A 21,732-nucleotide genomic window follows, 5' to 3' on the forward strand; every position below is an offset into this window, starting at 1 on the left:
ATTTCTGCAACGGAAAGGTTTTTTTTTTTTTTTTTTTTTTTTGGTCTTCTGTCAAAATCTAGTTTTGGGCATTTATTAGCTGTGAGCCAAATTCATCCGAATGAACCAAACAGTGATTTCAGTGTATCCTTCTGAGTTTAATGCATGTGTTTTTCTTTCTTTTTTTTAGCTGACTTTTTCTGAAATAAATTTACATTTCAATTATATTCCAATTTGTCAACCTTTCATATGAATTAAAGTGGTCTCTAGGGGGAAGGTGGGAGTGGAAAGGAAACTGTCGCAAAGATCGTTTATGCGTCAGGAAAACATCGTTCTTCCCTCTGCTGAGTCACTTCCAAGAGGTTTGATTCTTATATCAAAGCTCGTCCCTCCTCCTCCTGAAGGTTAAGTCACACTATAGCACCAGAGGGAGGCTTCAGACGGCAGCGCTGCCGCTTTACGCACGACCTCCCCTGTTTGGATCTGGCCGGCTGTGCGCGCACAGCTGCAGCCCCCCTGTCTCCGCTCCCTGCGTGCGGACAGATGGATGCGCAGCAGAACCTGCAGAGGCACACTTTCACTTAAACATCACACGAGGACCCTTCCGTTCTAAATAAACGCCTGTATTTTTATTTTTCCATCTTTCCAAATGGATATTTACGCCTCAGCGCTCTCACCGGCGCTGGATATCGGCGCAGGCTGCTACCTGCTGGTTTTAAGTAAGTAGAAAAACGAATTATAATTGTTTTTTGGTGTGTTTTTGTTTGTTTGTTTGTTTGTTTTTTGTTGTTGTTGTTTTTTTGTCATTTACGCATTACATTAGTACTTTACCATTTGAAAGCAGTTGCTTTGGCAACGACACTTTCGACTAAGCAAGAAACAGCACAAAAAAAAAGGTTTCTGCTGTGCTTTGGATCACGTCACATGAGACTTAGGTGATCGGTTCACTTTTCTGCGTGTCTTGATTATAAATGGATACAGTTCACCTGCCTGTTGAAGAAAAAATTCCAAGATTGTATCAGTTTTTGCCTAGTTTCGGGAATAAAGGCAGAATTAAGAAGAAGTAATAAGATGCTAAAGCCTGTCAGAATTTCAAAAACCATAAATTGAGCTGTTGGATGAGGTTTGATTTCTGAAATAAGTTTGTTTTTTCCCTTGTGATATATGTCCTTTCTAAGATATATGCAAGCAAAGAAAGAAATATGATGAAAAAAAATCCACTTTTTTTGTCCAGCGTCAACCCACACCAACCACGTCAGTGGGTACAGACCTCCTTTTTCAATCAGAATTGCCTCAGTTCTTCATGACATAGACTGAACAAGACGTCGGAGACATTGCTTATAGATTCTGTTGCATATATTGAAGTGATGCCATCACAGAGTTGCTGCTGATACGTGATGAGAATCTCCTGCTACGCCACGTCCCAAAAACGTCCCACTGGATTCGGATGTCATTTTCTCAATCTGTTGATGTCCAACTTTGGTGAACTTGTGTCGGCCTTCTGCTTCTAGCAGACAGGAGAGGCACCTGCTGGGGTCTTCTGCTGCTTTTCACTTCAATCCACATCTAGACACCTATATACATTAAATTGCTGTCATGTGATTGGCTGCTTTACTATTTGTGTTAGCAAGCATTTTAAAAGGCATGACTAATAAGTAGAGAAGATTTTTTTGTAAATATAAATTAAATGGATTTCCGAGCACTGGTTGCCCTTTTTCACAGCGTCTTAGACAAGAAATGAGGGACGGATGTGCAGCAAAGCTCCTGAGGTTGAGAATCAAACCCTGGATAACTGCCATATCAACTACTATAAATCAAAGTTTAGTTGAAACATAAAAGGCAATTATAGCTAAACTATTTGGCAGAAATGTAGGTGACATTTGGTGGAGATGTGAACTGTTGTCCCAGATCTTTTTACTGCAGGTTGAGCCTCAAAGTGTTTCTTTGTAAAAAAAAAAAACAAAAAAAACCCCCTCCTTTCCACAACTGTAGAGTCAGAAGAGGCAGATGTTTGCGCTTGTTTAATGCTGAGGGTTTTGCTGGGAGTTTGGGATGTTCTTGAGAAGGATCTGGGAGAGACTTCTTGGCACGCAGTCAGGTTTGTTTCTGCAACAAGGCCTGGGATTTGAAGCTGATCTGGTGTTGTGGTTTTAATGGACCACAACATGAAGAGGCGGCTGTTTAGGTGTACAAACATTTGGGTTGCATCTCGCCTCTATACGGACCGATGTTGTTCTGTTGGTGTCTTCAGACTATGACCTCTAGTCGGATCTTCAGCAGACTGTTAAGCTGTTGGAATGAAAAGCCTTCAAGTCGGAGCTCATGGCTCTCAGCCAGAACGGGATGGATTGTTTTCTTCGGGTTTTGAATCTGTCTCTTCAAATGTGAATCCAAATGTAACTTCAGTTACACAGCAGGATCTAAATCCTTCCTCCACTGTGAGTCTAGTCATGTGACAAAGCTCCAGATGGAGGAATCGTAATCAGCCAAGATGAGAGAGGTCTTGATTTCACACATTACATCTGCCTGCTGCTCCGACACAAGCAGAACCAAAATGGTTTTCAATTAAAAACTAAAAATCATCTTATTAATTAAGCTTTCACCGTTTCTAAGGATGTGGTTCACGTAAAGTCAAATATTCAGCTTATAAATGCATTCTGGGATTCAGAAAAAGACAAATTATCCAGAGAGAAACTACTATAAGTGAACTCTGAGGCATGTTTTTAAGAGACTTGGACCGCGGCACCACTTCGCTCACCAAAAGTCGTGCGCACTCGGTGTTCTGGTTGATGCGTGTCTCAGTTTAATTCGATCCACTTTAAGCTTAAGGCTTATAAAACGTATTCACTAATGTGCATTTTAATAAAATGGTGTGCAAAAGCCTGATTGAAACAAACTTTAAAAAGAAACGATTCAATAAAAAGCGTAACAATAAACTAACCGCTTCAGCTCAACTGAGTTTAAAATCAGGGAAAAATAAATATTGTATCTAATGACCTTTACTCTGCGGTTTAGTAGATAGAAAAGAAGACAGAAAGAAGAGGAAGTTGTCCATTAACGGCTCCAGGCTTGAATGTAAATCCATAAAACCTCCATTGATGATTGCTGGCCTCCATTACTCGGGGCACCTGCTCTACCCAAGGTGGCACTCGGTGCCCCAGAAATAGCAAATCTTTAAAATTTAAGATTTATTCATCTCTTGGGCGGGTTCAGATCTGATGCTCCTTGGCAGGGTGTCCCAGAGACCAACGGCCACCTCAGTCCCCTGTGGTCTGCAGCTTGACCTAATTGTCCTGCAGAGTTTTTTTTTTGTTTTTTTTTAAATACAACAGTTTAGCAAAAAAAAAAACACTCAGGTGGCAGTCCATTAGGAGCTCTAAAACAGTCAACACTGAGATATTTTTAACTCCTTTTGCTGCTGGATATAGAACACTAAACAGAGCGAATGCTTTGAAATGAGACGTAGCAATAAAGTCAGACTGAACTAAACCTCTAGGTCAGCCTCTGGTGCTGGCAATGCGGGAAGACAGTAAGATATGGGTGCAAGTAGCTCACTTTCTTCTGGCAAGACGCATCAGGATGCAGATCATGAAGTGTCTCTGTGACCTTTAATGGCCCGGGCTTTTCTATTTTTGAGCTTTGTGAGGTTTTAAAGTAAGCAAGGGCTGCGAGTGAGAAAATGTTGTGCATTTTGTTTGTTTATCATGAATAAATAGTGAGAGGGAGAATGTTTTTCTTGCTTTTTTTTCAGATTTTGAAATGAACCTACTATTGTGTGAAGCTTATGGAAAGAGACCAAAGACATGTTTGTGTGTGTGTGTGTGCGTGCACGTGTATGGGTGTATATATTATATTTGTTGCAACCTTGACTGACCTGAAATAATAACAGTTCAAATACATTCTTAAAATAACCAAAATTAAACATTTATGTCATGATGAAGTTGTTTAAAAAGCATCAAAAGCCATTAGAGTAAATTATACATTTTCCACTGTACTTGTTTTTAAAATAGTAATGTATAATTATGTTTTGTTTTTTTTACCATTTACCTTTATGCTAATGCTACATCCACTCACCACCACCACTGGATAATCCCTCCCAGTCAATAGAACGTTATAAAACAAAGGAATGTTTTTATTTAATGGAAAGATCCATTAACCTAAAATTAACAAGGCTTTCCAGATGTTACTTGTGTTTCACTCCAGTCATTGATAAGAGAGCGTGTGTATGCTAAAAACTCACGTCCTTTTGTTGTCCTAAGCAGTCAAGCTAACGTTGTTTGTCCCCATCGATTCCCTCTTTGTTCTTGCTCTGTGAGTTTTTTAGAGCTATATTGACTTAGTAACGCTTCCTTGAAAGTAATCCTCAGTGAGCTGGAAGTCGATTGGGCTGCTGAGCTCTGAGCTTTATAGTCCCAAAGTGGCTCTTTGGTGAAGTTTGGGGCTAAAGATTAATTCCAGGCTGTGGTAGAAAGTGTTAAAGCTTAATATCGCAGTTTTAAGGAACAAGACGGGAACATTTACTCTTTATATGCCAGATAAGTCAAAAGTACATGCCTTGGAAAATTATCCATGTCCTTGGAACTTTTTCTACATTTTATTATTTTACAACCACAACCTTTGAGGTAATTTATCAGTGACAGTTTATTGGCCACAAGGCTGGAGATGACAGTGGGCTTCCAGACACCTGACTGCCTGCGTCTAGGATGATACACAGTTTCAGTTTTAGCATGACGGGATGTCACAGTAAATGTTTGAACATCCTAATTAGTGTGTTATCTGTTGCCGCTGAATTAAAAAGGCAATTAAATTCTGAAGGCGGTTCTCATTCTAGTTTTCGGACTGAACCCAGACTGAACCTCTAGTTGTTTGTGAAAAGTTAAAAGATTAGTCGCGATGCTGACCTTTTCAGTAAGAGGGGAAGAAAGGTAAAGATAATAATAATAATCATGAAAACTGGACCTGAATGCCTCTGCTTCATACTAGAGAGCAAAAGAGAACCGACACACAGAAGCTAATTACATGTGATGTGCTGCAAACTTGTCAGGTCAAGATTAAAATCCTTGATATGCTATTAAAAATTCAAAATCTTGTACGATTTACTCTAAAATTATGCCTTCACTTGGCTCACGGGTGAATGTGTTCTCTTCAACAGTTTGAAGACATGGTTTGATTAAAGAAGGCAGCAGATAAATAATATTTGTTAGCCATTTTCAGTCTATTTTGCTACACAGCTAGCTTGAATGACAGTTTTACACTTGGCAGTGCTCTTTAGTAATCTGCCCATTAGCCACCAACAGCACAGTTTTACCCTCAGATGGAGAGTAAAGAAAAGCTTTTTGCCACTGGAGTATTTCTCCTGCATATCTCAGGCCTGGTATCATTTAGCATACACTTTCCTAATATTCTGATTTGTTAACATTCCTTCTGTATTTCATGCTGAAGTTTAACTGTTTGTGGGCTAAACTCAATGTTTCAGGGTCCTAACACCATCTCTGATGCACACCTAACATGATTATCACTTTCAAGCTTACTAGGTACCACAGTGAAAAGAAACAAAAACCATTTTTGCTCTCCTTTGGTGGATGTTTAGAAACACCATCATGTTCCCGCATACACTGCCACCTATTGGATAGCAGGTGGAAGTTCATCTTTAAACCATTAATCCACATGACAAGCAGTCAGCCAGAAATGACTAGCTGGTCTGGAATATCTGGATAAATACGAAAAGGATAGAAGAGGCATCAATTAACATCAGACGACTCAAATGTATGAGGGGATTTTTAGGAAATTATCGTGTTTTGAAAGGAAATTGCAACAAAGTATTTGTCCGTTAAAGTAGACAACGTGCATTTGTGGTTATGTTTTACTTAGGATTTTGGGCATCTGTGTAATTACATTGCTCATGAAAAAAACAGTCCCACTGCAGTAAATGGTTCTGGAGTAAAACGAGGTTTGATAGCAATAGCTTGCCTTTTTTTTTATTACCGAAAACAACTTGCAAGTTTGTTCAATTGTGTGCAATAAATGACATGGAGACAATATACAATTTAGCATAATGAGGATGATGATAGAATGCTGGAATACCCAGAAAAACACACACACACACACACGCGCACAAGGAGAACATGCAAACTGCACTCAGAACGGCCCGAAAAGCCAGATCCACGTGGCCTTATTAGATCTGCACAATCGATGCAGAAGGATCAGACATTAAATCTGTCTAAAGTCCAGAGAATATGCAGCCAAGCTGTTCAACTTCAAGGAGTCTGCTTCATGCAGTGAAGACGCAAACGCCAATGAAAATGTAGGACGCTAAAGCAAAACATCCTGTTAAGTTATCACTACTTCCTCTTGTTATAATAATCACCATAGTAACGGCGGCGAGTTGAACACTTTTCTGACGTCTGTTCTGGTTTGTCAAATGCCCCAATTAAAACTGCAGGTTGAAAAGAACAAGTGTGACCATTGCAAGCTAAAGTAGTGATTTGGTCATTGTTATTTTCCACTGCTAGACGTTTTCCCAGATCCAGATTTACACGGCTAAAGAATGTTGAAGCAAGTCGTGTTGGGAGTTCTATAAATCTAATTGTGCTGAAAAAATAAAGCAGATTAGGGATTTGTAGTCATTTTCAGTTAGATTTACAAATCTCTTCAAGTTCTAAAATAGCTGTGAACCTCAGCACTCTATTAAATCACATGTTTTTGTTATAGGAACAGCCATTGTCTAATCCTCTGTAAAATGACACCAACATTCACTTTCTTTGGGTTGCTTCTGGTAATTATGTCACTGTGTTTTAATCTTTGGTGAATTTTGCTCGGCGAAAACGTTCTGCTTCGCAGGAGGGACGTGCATTTAGCACTTCCCACCTTGTGTGTTTGGTTTACACTTTCCTTCACCTCTCAGGTTTACACGCTTGACTGATCGGCAGTCACTGAAAACAGACTTGGTATTTTGTTGAAGCCGTGATAGGGTGCGCTCAGTCGTTGTTCAGCTTGTTGGAACCAAACAAAATCTGGCGTCTCATAAACAAAGAAACCGAATCGATAACCAGTCAAAAATCAGCTCCTGTTTGAGTGCACTGCTTAGAGATCAGTAAGCGATGTGTCCTGATTAGAGTTGCATAGGAAAACTGTTTGTTTGCATGAATTTTAAGCTTGATCAGCCATTAGTTTGTCATGATACTCTTGAAATGACGTAGAATCAGCTTACAAGTAAGTTTCCAGTAAGAAGTAGAAGCTTGTTTTAAGTAAATAATTCCTTAATATTGATGAAAAAGTACTAATTCCACTGGCAGATAATTTATGACATGAAAAAAATGTCTTTCTGCCAGTGAAACTAGTGCTAGTAGTTTTCATGAATATTAAGAAATGATTGCCCTAAAGCCAGCTCCTATTTTGTGATGAAAAGTTACTGCAAGTTAATTTTGCCTTATTTCAAGTGTACCAAGATATTTTCACTAGAAACTAGACCAAAAATACTTGGTGAGATTTTGTGTTTTTGCAGTGTAGTAGGTTTCTTTACACTGAAAAAGTATAAATGCGATAGGAATGTGCGTAGAAGAACTCTTAAGCTATATTGGATTGGAGAATCTCAGCTGTAAAAGTCCCTGTGATCCAGCTACAACCTACCCATGCTTTTCCCAAACATCTGCCCATCGACTGGGTCGGTTCCCTGTTCAGCACAAACTGAGTGCAGAAAGAATCTCATTGTGTTGTGGCTTAGCGTAGCCATTCCTGCACCTTTTCTGACTCCCAGCAACATCCATTTCTGAAAGATTACCCTTCGAGTGGCTCTGATCAGACAATGATCAGACATCTGTCTCTGTCTCCCGTCTGTCTCAGCCGTGCTCTCCGCAGTGGGAAACCTGCTCGTCCTCATCATGGCGTTCAGAAGGTCGTCCCGGATGAAGCCGCCGGAGCTGCTCAGCGTGAACTTGGCGGTGACGGATCTCGGCATGGCCGTTACCATGTATCCCCTGGCCGTGGCCTCGGCCTGGAGCCACCGCTGGCTTGGCGGAGACGTTTCCTGCGTCTACTACGGTCTGGCGGGCTTCTTCTTTGGCATTGCCAGCATCATGAACCTCACCATCTTGGCCGTAGTGCGCTTCATTGTGTCCCTCAATCTGCACTCTCCCAGTAAGTCATTTAAATTGAGTTGAAATTTGTTGTTTTAAAGAAAGTTCTTTGCGGTTTGCAACATCAAACATCTGTTTTCGCAACCTCTGCAGTCCAGATTATTTAAATCTCATGTCAAATGGAGAAAACAGATCATTTCCACCATGCCAGTTCTGCTGCTTCCATACAATTTAAAAGGGGAAGTAGGGAGCCAGGAGTTGCAAAGCAAATGCACTTGATTAGTTGATAATCAATAAAACCATCTCGGTAGATGGAGGGGCTCTGGTAGGTTACTTCTCCAGAGGTTAAAACGATGCCAAGGCTGACAAATTGCACCATTGAGGTCTGGAAGGTCATTTCTGAACAATAGTCAGTCTATCAATTTACAGCAAGAAAGACATTTAAGTCAATTTCCAATCTTCCTAGGAATCAGCGGTCCAGAGAATTCACCCCAAGGTCAGTCTGTGCAATATGGCAATTTAAAAAAAAAAACACTGAAGAGCTTCATCTTTAGCTCTTTGGTCAGCAAGATCAAGGAAATAAGCACAAGAAACCCATTATCTTATATCTGCTGTGGTTGTCCAGAGGCGTAAAAAGCTCAATGCAAACATGGGACCTGTTTAATGTTAAAGTTCATTATAGAACAATTTAAAAGAAAATAAAGCTTGTTTTTAAATGGCTGCCAAGACAAAGCTGAGATTGAAGTGAATATGTGTGGTCATAACTCCCAGCTTTCATGTTTGGAAATAATAATAATAATAATAATAAAATAAATTATAATAAAAAATATACACATAGCATGAAAGATACAGAATAGGCCTGGAGCTCACTGATCCAGGCCTATTCAGCTTTTACTTACCATCATGTGTGTCTTCATCAGAGTCGAGAGTGAGCACAGCAGGCATGAATACAGGTACGACAAGAATTGGCGTTCTTTTTTAAAATGCGCTCGTATATAAAACTGTTGACCTAAACGAAGAGGTGTGTTCTGTTTCCTGCTTGATTTTAATGAATATGAAACCTTCTATTCAAGAAATTGCATTTTCATTTTGTCTTTACATGTTTATGGTGTGTGTCCCCCCACAACCCCTTTTCTTGAAACTGCCATTTTAATCATAAATTAATTCTTTCATACATTTTTCCATGAATCTTTCTTTTTGCCTGGGCTTTGTGGATCAAGACAAATTCTTTAAGTACAGTCAAATCGGTTTCTTCGGATTGTTAAAAGTTAGTGACGCGTGTAAACTAAGGTTGACCATTGCTACTAATTAGCATATTGAAGTTTTGCAAACCTCAAATCTCAGTTGGTTTCTTCTTCTTCTTTTTTTTTTAAATATTAAAAAATAACTAGCAAGCAACATATGACTGCCAGAATCCAGAAAAGCATTTTCAAGCATCTGTTTTGTCACAGTTTGTGACGTGAAAAAGCAAAGTTAAAGTTGGGTTATGGGTAACCAGGTCTAAAAAACGTTGTTGTCATCATTTGCTTCCAGGAAGATAGGTAGTTTCTTGTTGAAATCTTATAAAGGAAATATTAAAACATCGGAACGTATAAACTTGGTTTGCATCTGTCGGACATCAGGGTGGCAGGATTTTGGCTCAGTTGTCATCAACACATATTTAACGTCAAAAAGTTGTCAGAGAAAAAGAGAGACTATAAGCAACGCGCTATCCAAAAAGTCAGGGTTTTCCATGCGATTGACACGTGATGACGTTTTGCCTCAGCTGGCGCATTCAGTTGCTTTTGTCAAGAATGAGATCGTCTCTGTCAGAGCTGCCAGAGTAACTCTGTGCAGAACTAAATCTAGGACTGAACCCCACAGAAAAAAGGGCAGACAACAACAAACATGTGTTCACACCTAGCAGAGAGAGCTTCAGAGTGGCTAATGCAACATGCGTGAGTCTGGAGTGTAGGAGGAAGGTGAAACACACGGAGCAAACCCTGCGCCTGCAGGGAGAACGTGCGTCACTCTGTAAGCCAGGGGTTACAAAGAAAAAAATATCGAGAAAACTGTATTGGCCGTACACTAATAAAACAGATGTGATTAGTTGTTAGCAGCAACAATGACACGCACAGATATTTTGAGACTATTTTCACTCCATAAGTTTCACCTTGGAGGAGGACTCATCAGCACACAGCTCCAGGCTAAACACTACGAGGAGGAAATCAAATTGCCTCTTATGAACAATTCTTTTGATGGCAGAAACAAATGTGAAGTATCACTCTGCCTGGTTTGGAACCACGGTTATTTAGTCGAATTATCGTAGATTTGAATGTTGATGGGTTATGCTGCATACCAATGATTACAATGTTCGGTCGGTTGTGCCGTTATCATTTTGTCCGTTTGAATCTGGACAAATGGACAAAAATAAAATTACCTCATTTTATTCATTGGTAAAAATGAGGTAATTCTCATTTTTACCAACGAATTACCGCTCTCTCTCGCTCTCTCTCTGTCTCTGCAGAGGAGAAGATCAGCTGGAAGAAGGTGAAGATGCTGTGCATGTGGACCTGGCTGTACGCTCTGATCTGGGCTCTGTTCCCCATTCTGGGCTGGGGGCGGTACGGCCCAGAGCCCTTCGGCCTGTCCTGTTCGCTCGCCTGGGGACAAATGAAACACGAGGGCTTCTCTTTTGTCGTCTCTCTGTTCTGCGTGAACCTGCTTGTGCCAAGTGTCATCATCATTTTCTGCTACTTTGGCATCACCATAAGGCTCTACTTCACCTACAAGAAGTTGACGAACAGCAACCACGTCCCCAACATCGTCAAACTCCATCGGAGGCTTCTGATAGTAAGTTACTCCGCGCCGACACGGCTGTGACCGATTCGGCGTCTTTGTCGAAAGTAAAGCCCATGTGCGTTTTGAAATTATTCGTTTTCCTTTAGCCTAATTTTATGTGATAAAACAACACAAATGAATTTCTGAAAGATGCTGTGTGTAGTCTGCATATAGTTTGACAACTACACGTAATGCACACAGTTTAACGAGCGCAAAGTGTTTTGGGAATTTGCTGGTAAGAATCACATTGTCTAGAGACCCTTAAACCAAAAACAACAACAGAAAAGTGTGAGTTCAGCTAAAATAATACTAAATCTAAATATTTTTTTCACAAATCCAAAAGACAAAGAGAACATTAACCGCTAAAGCACTTATATTATATTTTCAGATGCTGCAGTGGGATTTCTTTTTCACCGTCTCTGATGTTCTGTTGCAGATTGCCGTTTTGATCAGCGTAGGCTTCGTGGTTTGCTGGATGCCCTACGGCTTGGTGAGCCTGTGGTCCGTTTTGAATGACAGCAGCAGAATCCCGCCCGAGGTCAGTCTGCTGCCTTGCATGTTTGCAAAGAGCTCCACCGTGTACAACCCTTTGATCTACTACTTCTTCAGCCAGAGCTTCAAAAAGGAGGTGAAGCAGCTGTCGTGGCCGTGCCTGGGCTCCCACGCGTGCCACGTCTCCAACAGCGTCAGCGAAAACAACATTTACATGGTTAGCGTCAACCTCAAGTCCAAGGAAGTAGCGCGGGAAACCGTGCAGGAGATCACCGAGTCGAGAGAGTGACTTCGTTGTGAAGGAAATCTAAAAATAAGACTGAGCCGAGATGAGTTGTCGGAGGTCTCATGATTCTGGAATGGAAAGGTGTCCAGGTAGCTGGGTCCTTAGACAGACAGGCATGATGGGTAAAAATGATGGGGTTAAAAACTGTGAATGTTCTAACAGTAACAAATATATATATATGTATAAAAATAGTGTCCAATTCAGTCCTGGAGTTGGGATATCTGACATCTGAGTAAATCGCATTTACACAAGTAATGATCAAAATCGGCGGGTTTGAGATGTTACAGTACATTTAAGGTCACAGAGAGAGAAGATGTCGGGTAGCAAAAGTTCAAAGCCAAATGCTGTACGGAGAAATATAACGGGAAACTTACAAGAACTGCCAGAGAAAGTGGAAATGTTCACTTTATGGACTTCGTTTTTTTTATGTTGTGGAGGAGTTGTGCTTCTGTGTGCGTCATGTGTTTAAACGATACGGTAGCTGTGCTGTCCTTGAAGGCCACACGGAGCCCGTTCCCCAACGGCGGTTCATGCAAGAACGCAAGGTTGTAAAGAAGGTGCTGTTATTCTGTCTGAGCCTTGTGTCATGATGTGTAAATGTACAACACCTCTTACAACTTGAGCGGTATGTAACTTTAAAGGCACCGTCTAAAACAGGTTTGTGTTGTAAAAATGAAACTCTGCACTTAAAAACTAAATTTTTGGAGACGTGTATGGCTGTTGAAGTTACTTCTGTAGAGCATAATGGAACATAACGAATGCAGTGGTTCTGCTTTTATATCAGTTTTGACAGTAGTCAAAAAAAGTGAAATATCAGCACTTTTGGGTTACACTTTTAGTGTTTTGTTGCTGAAGTGAGGCTAGCTATTTATGTAGTCATTGGAAAAACTCCAAAGATGCGTCATGACATGTCTTTAAAAAAAACATGTCAACTTTTCTGGCTGCATCGATTGCGGCATAGTGGCAAAAATGCAGGTGAATCACAGAAAATAACTGGTTAAAAAGCCGTGGTTGACACATACGTGGATGTGTTTGATTTGCCACTTTGCCTTTGTTGTCTGGAGCAAATGTAGTGTCACCGAATGCATCAGAATTCATCAAATAATGAGGTATTGCATGTTAAGACGATTAAAACCATGCAGAATTTACCAACAGCATGCTCACACTGTCTTACTGCTAATCTTAACAATATAAATGTTTTCTGCACTGACTACTCATATACTGAATAAGAATACTTTAGTAAATAAAGGGAAAATAGTTGGTTTACGAGGAGGTTGCTAGTTCCATCCTGACCACTAGATGGCAATAAAAGCAACACACAAAACCTTTAAACCGATTTGGGTTTTTCTCTCCTGCTGAATATAGATTTCACCTCCATCATCAGAATTTTCATCAGTTTAATCTCTTTTTTGTACTTTGGAGAACCAAAATAATATTATAAAGTATTCGCTTAGTAAAATCTGTCCAAACCTTGTAGAAGAATTTGCTTCCTGCATTCTGATCTGAACAGCCCTGATTTCTTTTTTTTTTTAGGTTTTCTCTTTTATTTACTCTCTGTATTGATCAGAAAGAGTTTATGGTACAATCAGGCTGCACCACATTATTACAGAGAAACCAGATAAGCATATTAGTGAGGTAAACGTGTTTTGCAGGTACTATTGACAAAGTGCGTCACTTTTGAGTTTCTATTCTCCATAATTTCCCTTCTGCATCATTTCCTGTATTTGGCCTTCACTGTTATGCACCATTATTGTTTTGACAATGTGCCTTTCAAAGCTATTCTTTCTCCTGGTTCGCCTTCACATTTTGTCACAGTACAATCACAACTCTGTACTTTGTTGAGATGTTAAGTAATCGGCCAACACAAAGTTGTGCAGAATAGCTAAATGGAAGAAAAATAACAATAATTATAGATTTTTAACTCCTTAAATTAAAAAGTAAACTGGTGACACTCATTAAATCTGAAAACGTTCCCCTCTGAAACTCAGGTTCAGGCTCATCTGTGAGCTACTATTTGCAAATCTTACCACATTTTCAATTAAAATTTTGGTCTGGACTTTGACTGGGACACACGACCAGACTTTGTTCTTAACCGTTTCGTTGTAGCTGTGACCGTCTGGTTAGAGTGTTGTGCTCATACTGAACACACTACTTTGTTTTGGCCTGTGGCTTTAAGACCCAATAAGGTATACTGAAGGTTGTTGTTCAATGTGTGAATACTTTTGGAGGCCACAATATAATCACCAGTGAAAATACAAAAACATACAAATTAAAGAGACTATGACCAAACAAACCCAGTAAGCATAACTATTTCAGAAATGCACAATAAAATATTCTTATTTACAATAAAGCACATTTTTAACTTAACAGCAGAATTGATGGAAATAATCTTCATTTGTCTTATTTTTATTTATAAAACCGCTTTTGTTTCACATTAGAAAAATATGCAGCGAATCAGCAGTATTTTCACTTGGCTGTTTTGCCACCTGTGCTGAAAGCAGTGCTGCATTGCAGGGAAATTTAAATCTTCATTGGGTTTACGCGCACTGCCATGTAAAAAGACCAGGTTTGGGGTTAAAGTTGTTTCTTTTTTGAAGTTGGGTTTTATTAAGACATCATGAGCAGTCACTAGTTTACCTACAGACAAGAAGTTTTCAGTCACACTAGCTTTGCTGAACGAAACTGCGGCTCATTTGCCCAGAAAATCCAGTTCATTTGGAGAGGCAAGTAATATGTGAAACTGAACTCCACTGTGGGTCAAAGAAGGTCAACCTGGTTCACCCAAAAAAAAAAAAAAATCCCTGTATCTGTCAGTCCGCTTTAGATAATCCAAATCCAGATAGTGGACAAAAAACAAGCAAGAAAGATGAGAAAAGTTACTCAGAATTTGAGGCAGGAGGAGCTGAAAGCTCTCAGAAATATGAGAAAATGTGGGGAAATGTATCCCGTGGGTCGCCTGTACATCAGAGTTGTGAAGGAGGCTGAGAAGCCGCGGCCGTCTGCATGAAATATGTAAGCTGCTTCAAAGAAGTGGCAGGTACCTCGTTACCTCGCTTTTAAGTGTTCCTCGGTCAGCTCAGCTGTTAGTGGTATTATTACAGACCAGAAAAGATTGGGAACGACAGAAACTCGGCCTGAAAGAGGCGAGCCTTGTGAAATCACATCACAAAAGTGTGATCAGAGGAAGGAAGGAGTTCTGTCCGAGTACAAACAGAGCGTTTACTGGAGGGGATTCCTGATCGAGCAGCTAAATTTAACCCTTACGTCATCAAAAAGTAATTCCAGTAAAGGGTGCGCTTACTGCTTCAGGATAATTTCATCCCAATGGATGACTGTTTCTTTCTCCGACATGATTGCTAAAAAGCAAGGAGCACAGGGACGTGGATGAGGAAGTGGAGCGGTCTGCGCATTCCTGACCTCAACCAGACAGAAAACGTCGGCCGGAGGAGAGACCGCTTCATCCGACCGCGCTCATTACACAAATGCACCCGTGAACCTTGTGGAAAGCCACTTTTGTTTACTCCTGCAGGCCAGTAGCTCTAAAGCCAATCATGATTTCATCAAAGTAAAGAGGCTAACGGGGAAAACACATCGGCAGAGTGCGACACAGGTCATAAAACAGGAATATTACGTTTAATTATAACAAACCACACTGTGCACAACATTCACCGCTCAAGCTCAGCTTCATTCTGTTTATTTGCGTGAATAATTTTCAAGAATAACCAGTGGTTAAAATGTGTACTTTGGGTATAGATTAAAGTTATAGATCACTGGACACTTGGCACACGTTACACACAGGCGTGCTGAGAATTAACACACGTATGTTACTCACTACAAGTACACTCTTGGCTTGTGAGACTCATTTACTGCAGGTGATGTTTTATTGTCTGGTTTCACCGTTTGAACAAAGCTCAACCTTCAAAATAAAAAGCTTTATTAGATTCACTTGTCAACAGCTTGGCAGCATGAAAAACGGAGCTGTGTAGTTTTGTACATCCCACTGGATGGAAGAGTTTAGCAAACAAGTGACCTTACTTTGCTTTCAGTTTGCATTTTGTTCAGTAAATCTGTCTGGAAAAATAATTGCATTTAACCTTCTGTGTGGTGTATGTCTGTATCTGTGAACGCAACATGAGCTGCCTTGAGAGTATTATGTTTATTTGTTCTTTCCTTTAAAAAAATAAATAAAAAAAAAGACACAACTCTTCCCCACAGTAAATAGTGCAGAATTTTACTTCAAATTTTATTTGTGTGCAATATTATCTCTTTTTTTCCCCCTCCTTGAATCTGTTGAACATTTTATTTAGCAATTTGTGAATGTAAAGCTCGGACTTTTGAGCATTTTTATGTGCACAAGTTATTGGTCATATTAATGGATAAACACGTAATGATTACAAACGCAGTGGCAGTTATAACGATTTACGTGAATGTGTCATTTATATCCAACATACTCATGGTATAATTCATCTCAAATTCAAACACTTTTTGTGGTCGCGGGCAGAGGAACTGAACACGACAAGAAGGTCATAAACGCCTTTAATTTTATTGCTATGAATCCAACATATGCCAAGCAAAGATCAGAGATGCTTAAAATTAAACTGTAACCGTCAAACTGTAGACTATCTGGACAAAAATGGCAACATAACCTGTTTGCCATAAACAGAAATATGTGCATGTTGAACAAAGAAAAATGGGAATCAAATCTCACAATATATCCAATATAAATCCCAGAAAGAATGAGGCGGTTGAAGTGACAGAGAGCACTGCCAAAGTTAAAAAAAAACAACTTTATTTCAAGGAAAGAATCCAAGCAGGATGTAGATCACACATAGAAGAGAATCACATTCCAACTGTTTTCAACATGGTGATCATTAATGCTTTTCTCCGAACAATACTTTTAATTGCTTTTAAACATGCAGGAGAAATAATAAAATGAAACACACACTGACCTGGACACTAAAAGTCCTTAGAGTGATCTAAGGAGGAGAGAATTATGAAGAAGGACACTTGATTTTGGTTTCTATCTACACATGGCGACTCCTCTGACTTTAATTACACTCTGCTAAGAAACGGCAGAATATCATTACACTGCAGGCCTACACCGCCGTCAGATGATAAGTATTTCATTGACCTCATTTCTGAAGCATCCAAGATGTGCAGGGAATGAAATTCACATAGTGTGACACACAGCTTAAATGAAATAAACCACACTGTTCATGGAAAACAGCATTTTGTGTTTTTCTTACAAGGCTTGTCGTAGTTTCTCCAGGCTCTTTTCAATATTGTCAATTACTTCGACTGCAGCTTGAGGAATCCTGGTTCCTGGACCGAAGATGGCGCACACGCCGCTCTGATAGAGGAATTCATAGTCCTACAAAGGCGCAGAGACACAGGTTTTAACAGATTTCTGACCTTAACCATAGGGGATACATTCATTTTCTTATAAAAAAAAAAAACTGACAGAAACATCTCTACGTAACTCTTAACTCTTTTTCTTTTTTTTTCATGAATGCCTTGGTTAACTTCAGTCCTCGCCTCATTAAGTCGATTTTTGCTACTAGCCATATCAATCACCACCCATTTCTACTACACCTTGACATTAAGTAAGGCTGAGGAAGCATAGTAGTAGGAGTAAAAAACACCGCCACCTGCAGGTGGGCATTAGCAATCACTAAAACTCAAAGGTTTTGACTATTTTTGTGGAATAAACTCAGAATTTTGCATTAGGGCAAAAAATGTGGGGATCCGTTGATTTTGTGTGATTATGGAATCGCCAAAAAAACGGGAGGACCTGACTTATGGAGTGAATTTACATCTGACATAATCTCTACCTGGATCAGCAAAATTATTGTGAAACTGCAGCCCTAGTTCCTCTGGACTTTAACTAGGACTTTTCCAAGCAACGTAAGCGTTAAAACTTGGTGAAAATACAACCCAGAAGTCACCTGTGGTGGGATGACTCCTCCGCAAATGACCAAGATATCTGGCCTGTCGAGCTTCCGTAGCTCTTTGATGAGCTCTGGTACCAGGGTCTTGTGTCCTGCTGCCAACGTGCTGACCCCAACGCAGTGAACGTCAGCGTCCACCGCCTGCTGGGCCACCTCCCGGGGAGTCTGATGGAAGAGCAAGCTTGCAACTCAAGAACAGACAATAACACAAAAACAGAAGCAATAAAGCCGCACCACAGAGTTTCTTTCTGGTCATGTGTGAGGTTTGCTCCTCTCTCTGACAAGATTTTTTAAAAATATGTGTTTAATATCTTTCTTAACTGCAAATATTTCTCTACAAAATAAATAAAAGCCGCATCTCTCAGGAGGGTAACGGAAAGCAAGAGGCATCAACCAAAACAATCCAGTTCCTAAGGAGAGCTGTGCTGTGAGCAAACACTTTGTCTTATGTTGTCTTTCTATCCGCGCTGCCAGAGGCTGATCAGTGGTGGGAAGCAGCAAATCTGCTCTGTTATTTTCCCTTCCCTTCTGGATGGATGAATGGATGAACGAATTAGACAGACACGAGGAAGCCTGTGCGTATTAGCTCATAAATGCAGTTGCTGTGTCAGATTTTAACATTAAAAAGGTTTCTTTCCAGCTTGCCCTCAATGTCATTTAACACAGAAGAATGTGCAGATTGCTACCATAAATTAATACCTTAGATTAGCCTTTTCAACTGGCTAAAAGGTAGCATAAAGCAGATTTGTTTAACTCCTTTATCAAGCTAAAGCTACTGTGTAATGTTCGCCACTGAATCCTCTCATGAGCTGCATTTCCATCGACCATTAATCATTTGCGCAAATTGGAATTACGAAAATAAATTTGCTTAATGGAAACATGGCAATTTAAAAATAAAAAAAAACAACCAACACAAAATGTTTTTCGCTAAAAAGTTTTTGCGCTGGGATGAGGTTGTTTCCCGTCTGTGTCAAACCTGGTTCATTTCATGATGGAAACACTTTTTTTGCGTCACACATGATCAAAAACCAGATGTTACTACTGGGGGAAACTACAAAGAAGACGACAGGAAGTGAAGGAGGATGATGGCGCGGCACGTTTTTTTAAGGACTTATTGCGTGAACAAACGTATTCGAGTGTGATTAGCGGACCATCTACAAAGTTTTGTGCACATTTGTAATGGGACGAAGCTACGGTAGCATAGGTTAGCCATAGCGAATACAGATAAGAAGAATCGCTGACCTGAAACAGCGGTCCAATGTCAACATCAAACCCCAAGTCGGCAAAGCCCGTGGCGATGACCTTGGCTCCCCTGTCATGGCCGTCCTGTCCCATCTTTGCCACCAGTAGACGAGGGTTTCTGCCCTCATGTCTCTTAAACTCTGTAACTCTTAATTGTTAAGAAAAAAAAAAAAGAAGAAAGATATAAGACTCAACCTGCCATGTAGACGGCCGTAAAGAGAACAGGGGTGGTTTCCTACCTGTTGTTGGCCAGAGCGATCTCCTCGTGCTCTCCAAACTCGCTGCGGTACGCCCCGCTCACCATCCTGGTGCTGGCCTTGTGCTCACCAAACACTTTCTTCATTGCGTCGGTTATTTCACCGACGGAGCATCTACGTAAAAACGACCACAATGACTATCGCTCAGCATCCCACTGAAATTCAATGAAGACAACCGTTTCCAAAAGAGGATTTTGTGTTTCGCTGGATTTTCCTTTTTTCTCCTTTTCAATTACGTTTGCAGAAAGGACTTCAGTCTGAGGGTTGCATAATAGAGTTTTAGAGAATTAAACCAATAACACAAAGAGGGTTGGGTTGCCTATGCAAATGTAAAGACCACTAAATACGTCTTGTACACGGCTTCCCAGCATTTCATCAGCAGGACTGGCTGAATATGATGCATCTAGTTCATGCATTTATAATGACAAACAGTATTTAATCTGCCTTCAGAACCCAGTTTTTTCACATCTTTTGGAAATTGAAAGATATTTAGATACTAAGATATTGCAGTATGAATAATTTTTATGATAGAACAGCAGATACGGGCCTCTTTGAATAAAACTAAAAGTGTAAAAATGAACCCGAGTTCTGTGCAAATGGAAATCCCTTTAATAGAAATTAATGTTTTATCAATTAATTAATTAATTAAACAATGCACCATATCAGTCGATACAAGTATGAACAATCATTCTATTTAGTAATGTTCCTATTTAAGACAGAGACGGATCTTAATGAAAGTAAAAATCCATCTGGAAATTAGATAAAAGTCAGTCCTTTATCACAGTGAGGCTCAAGGGGGATCACTTATTAAAAAAAAAAAAAAAAAAACCCAGATGACTTAATGTCGTTAGCCCATATTGGTAGGAGATGGACAATGAAACGCCGAACAATATCCGCTAAAGGAAATATAAGAAAGGAAAATAACAATGGGAGATTTGCTTTTACAGAGAAACTCCTCTCCTTTAAATTGGAAGAAAATCAGTCTGACAGAGAGCTAGAAATAACAGCCCGACGTCTGAGCCTACTGAGAAAAATACTGTGATCCACAGAGTCCAATGCTGCGCTGAGGCTCAGTAATGCAAGTGTAGGAAAAATTCCCATCATCTGCAGCGATCAAAAGATCATTATGTGCACTTAAAGGTGCAGTTTTAGTAGAATGTGCCTTCTGAAACCCTGATTGCTAAGAATCAGAAAACTGAGATTTTCCAGGAAAGATCAAATAAGGCCTTCTCCAACTATGAACAGCAGCTTTGAGGCTTCCACATAGTTAGAAACCTGCATCCAAATTGTTTTTTTAATAATAAATGGAGTGAATGTACATATATATATATATATATATTGCATTTCTAGACATTAGACAATTCAGAGCTTTGCAACAGAGCCACATTTCACTCATTCACACTCACAAACACACACACACACGCCTTTCAGACTGTAACTGATTACTACTATACTGACTGAAATATAACTTGACATCTAATTATGAGGTTAGTTCATTAAAGTAACATCTGGGAATGTTTAAAAAGACGTGGTTTGAGGCGACTCTCCCTAGTGAGTTTATCAACATCTATATGCGACATGAAAATTAAGCCCCCTTGCCTTAAGTGCCTCTTTAACTGCAGCTTCTGGAGAAATGATGTGAATGACTGTGTTACTTTATGAGTCAGCAAATGCCAGTTATTTTTCATCAGATCGTCACATTTGCTGAAATTATGCAGGTGGCAAAAATTCTACACCAAGACGAATGAAAGTGCTCTGGATGCACTAAGCGTTCCTTCCAACATTAACAAAGTTTGTTCTGGTCGAGCGGTTCTGACCTGGCCCGGGCTGCCTCCACTGCCAGGGCGAGAAGGTTGCCCTCCCTGGTTCGGGAACACTCTTCAATAGCTGCCAGGCACTTCTTCGCTACCTCGGGATCACGACTTTCTTTCACCTAAAATAAAGTCGTAAGCTGGTAAGAATGAAATAAACCGGGAAGCTACAGACAAAGAAAGAACCTGAAAGAAAGCCACCACACTCTGTGGCTTTCTTCAAATTCATACTTTTAAATTGTGTGCACAGTAGAACATTAGTTTTGGTCTATTTTTGCTTTGATGTTGGCGGAAATGAGTATCAAAGTTTAGGACATAAATTAAATATTTCTGCAGGGCAAACAGTTTATGTGCCGAGTTCAAAACTCATCTGTTTCAAGCACGGAGCTCGGAGCACAGACTCTTCATATTTGGCAAAGAAGGGTCCTTTTTTCCCCCTCCAAATCCCTTAAAAAGACACGATTTTAACAGGGAATGAGAAAAAAAGATAATTTTCTCCCAGTGGATGAGGGTCACCCTACACAACGCTGTTTTCTCATATCTGGGTACATATATTTAATGTTATTGTAGCAATGCCTAAAAACTCTAGTCAAATAAACTAAGAATAAAAAACCTTTGAATTTTTTCTGGAAAATGGAAATTCAACTTATGCAATTTTAGGTAAGAAATGAATTAGAACATCCTCACATTTATTCCAACTAAAAATATCTGATTTTGCACACACGTTTTACATCTGGTATGCAAGATTAGTAAACATAATTAATCAACGATTTTAATTACGTTTGAGGTGTTTAAGCATCAAATATTTATTTGGGATCTCAC

General features: G+C 39.8%; 2 protein-coding genes across 4 annotated transcripts in view; one reads left to right on the plus strand and one right to left on the minus strand.

Annotated features, from left to right (window-relative positions):
- Positions 1–126: 126 nt before the first annotated feature.
- On the plus strand, positions 127–14,473 carry opn8b (opsin 8, group member b). Of its 3 annotated transcripts, none has more exons than XM_015019841.1 (5): positions 128–698; positions 7,822–8,115; positions 10,561–10,886; positions 11,311–11,412; positions 11,484–14,473. In XM_015019841.1, the coding sequence occupies exons 1-5, from the start codon at positions 629–631 to the stop codon at positions 11,586–11,588; spliced, it is 897 nt and encodes a 298-aa protein (XP_014875327.1). In that variant the 5' UTR covers positions 128–628; the 3' UTR covers positions 11,589–14,473. The 3 variants fall into 3 exon arrangements, with proteins under 3 accessions (XP_014875325.1, XP_014875327.1, XP_014875326.1); XM_015019840.1 differs by having other exon boundaries at positions 11,488–14,473; XM_015019839.1 differs by having other exon boundaries at positions 127–698; positions 11,311–14,473.
- A 1,946-nt stretch (positions 14,474–16,419) lies between these two features.
- mmut (methylmalonyl CoA mutase) overlaps positions 16,420–21,732 on the minus strand; it is a 28,459-nt gene continuing 23,146 nt past the window's right edge. The window contains exons 9-13 of the mRNA XM_015019837.1: positions 20,917–21,032; positions 19,082–19,213; positions 18,843–18,990; positions 17,598–17,765; positions 16,420–17,023 (exon numbers count right to left, since the gene is read on the minus strand). Of these exons, the coding sequence (XP_014875323.1) occupies positions 16,895–17,023; positions 17,598–17,765; positions 18,843–18,990; positions 19,082–19,213; positions 20,917–21,032 (693 nt within the window). The 3' untranslated portion in view covers positions 16,420–16,894. The remainder of the gene's footprint in view (positions 17,024–17,597; positions 17,766–18,842; positions 18,991–19,081; positions 19,214–20,916; positions 21,033–21,732) is intronic.

This window comes from Poecilia latipinna, unplaced genomic scaffold, assembly GCF_001443285.1.
Source record: "Poecilia latipinna isolate Pla-1442-1.1 unplaced genomic scaffold, P_latipinna-1.0 Scaffold2488, whole genome shotgun sequence".
Taxonomy (NCBI): Eukaryota; Metazoa; Chordata; class Actinopteri; order Cyprinodontiformes; family Poeciliidae; genus Poecilia; species Poecilia latipinna.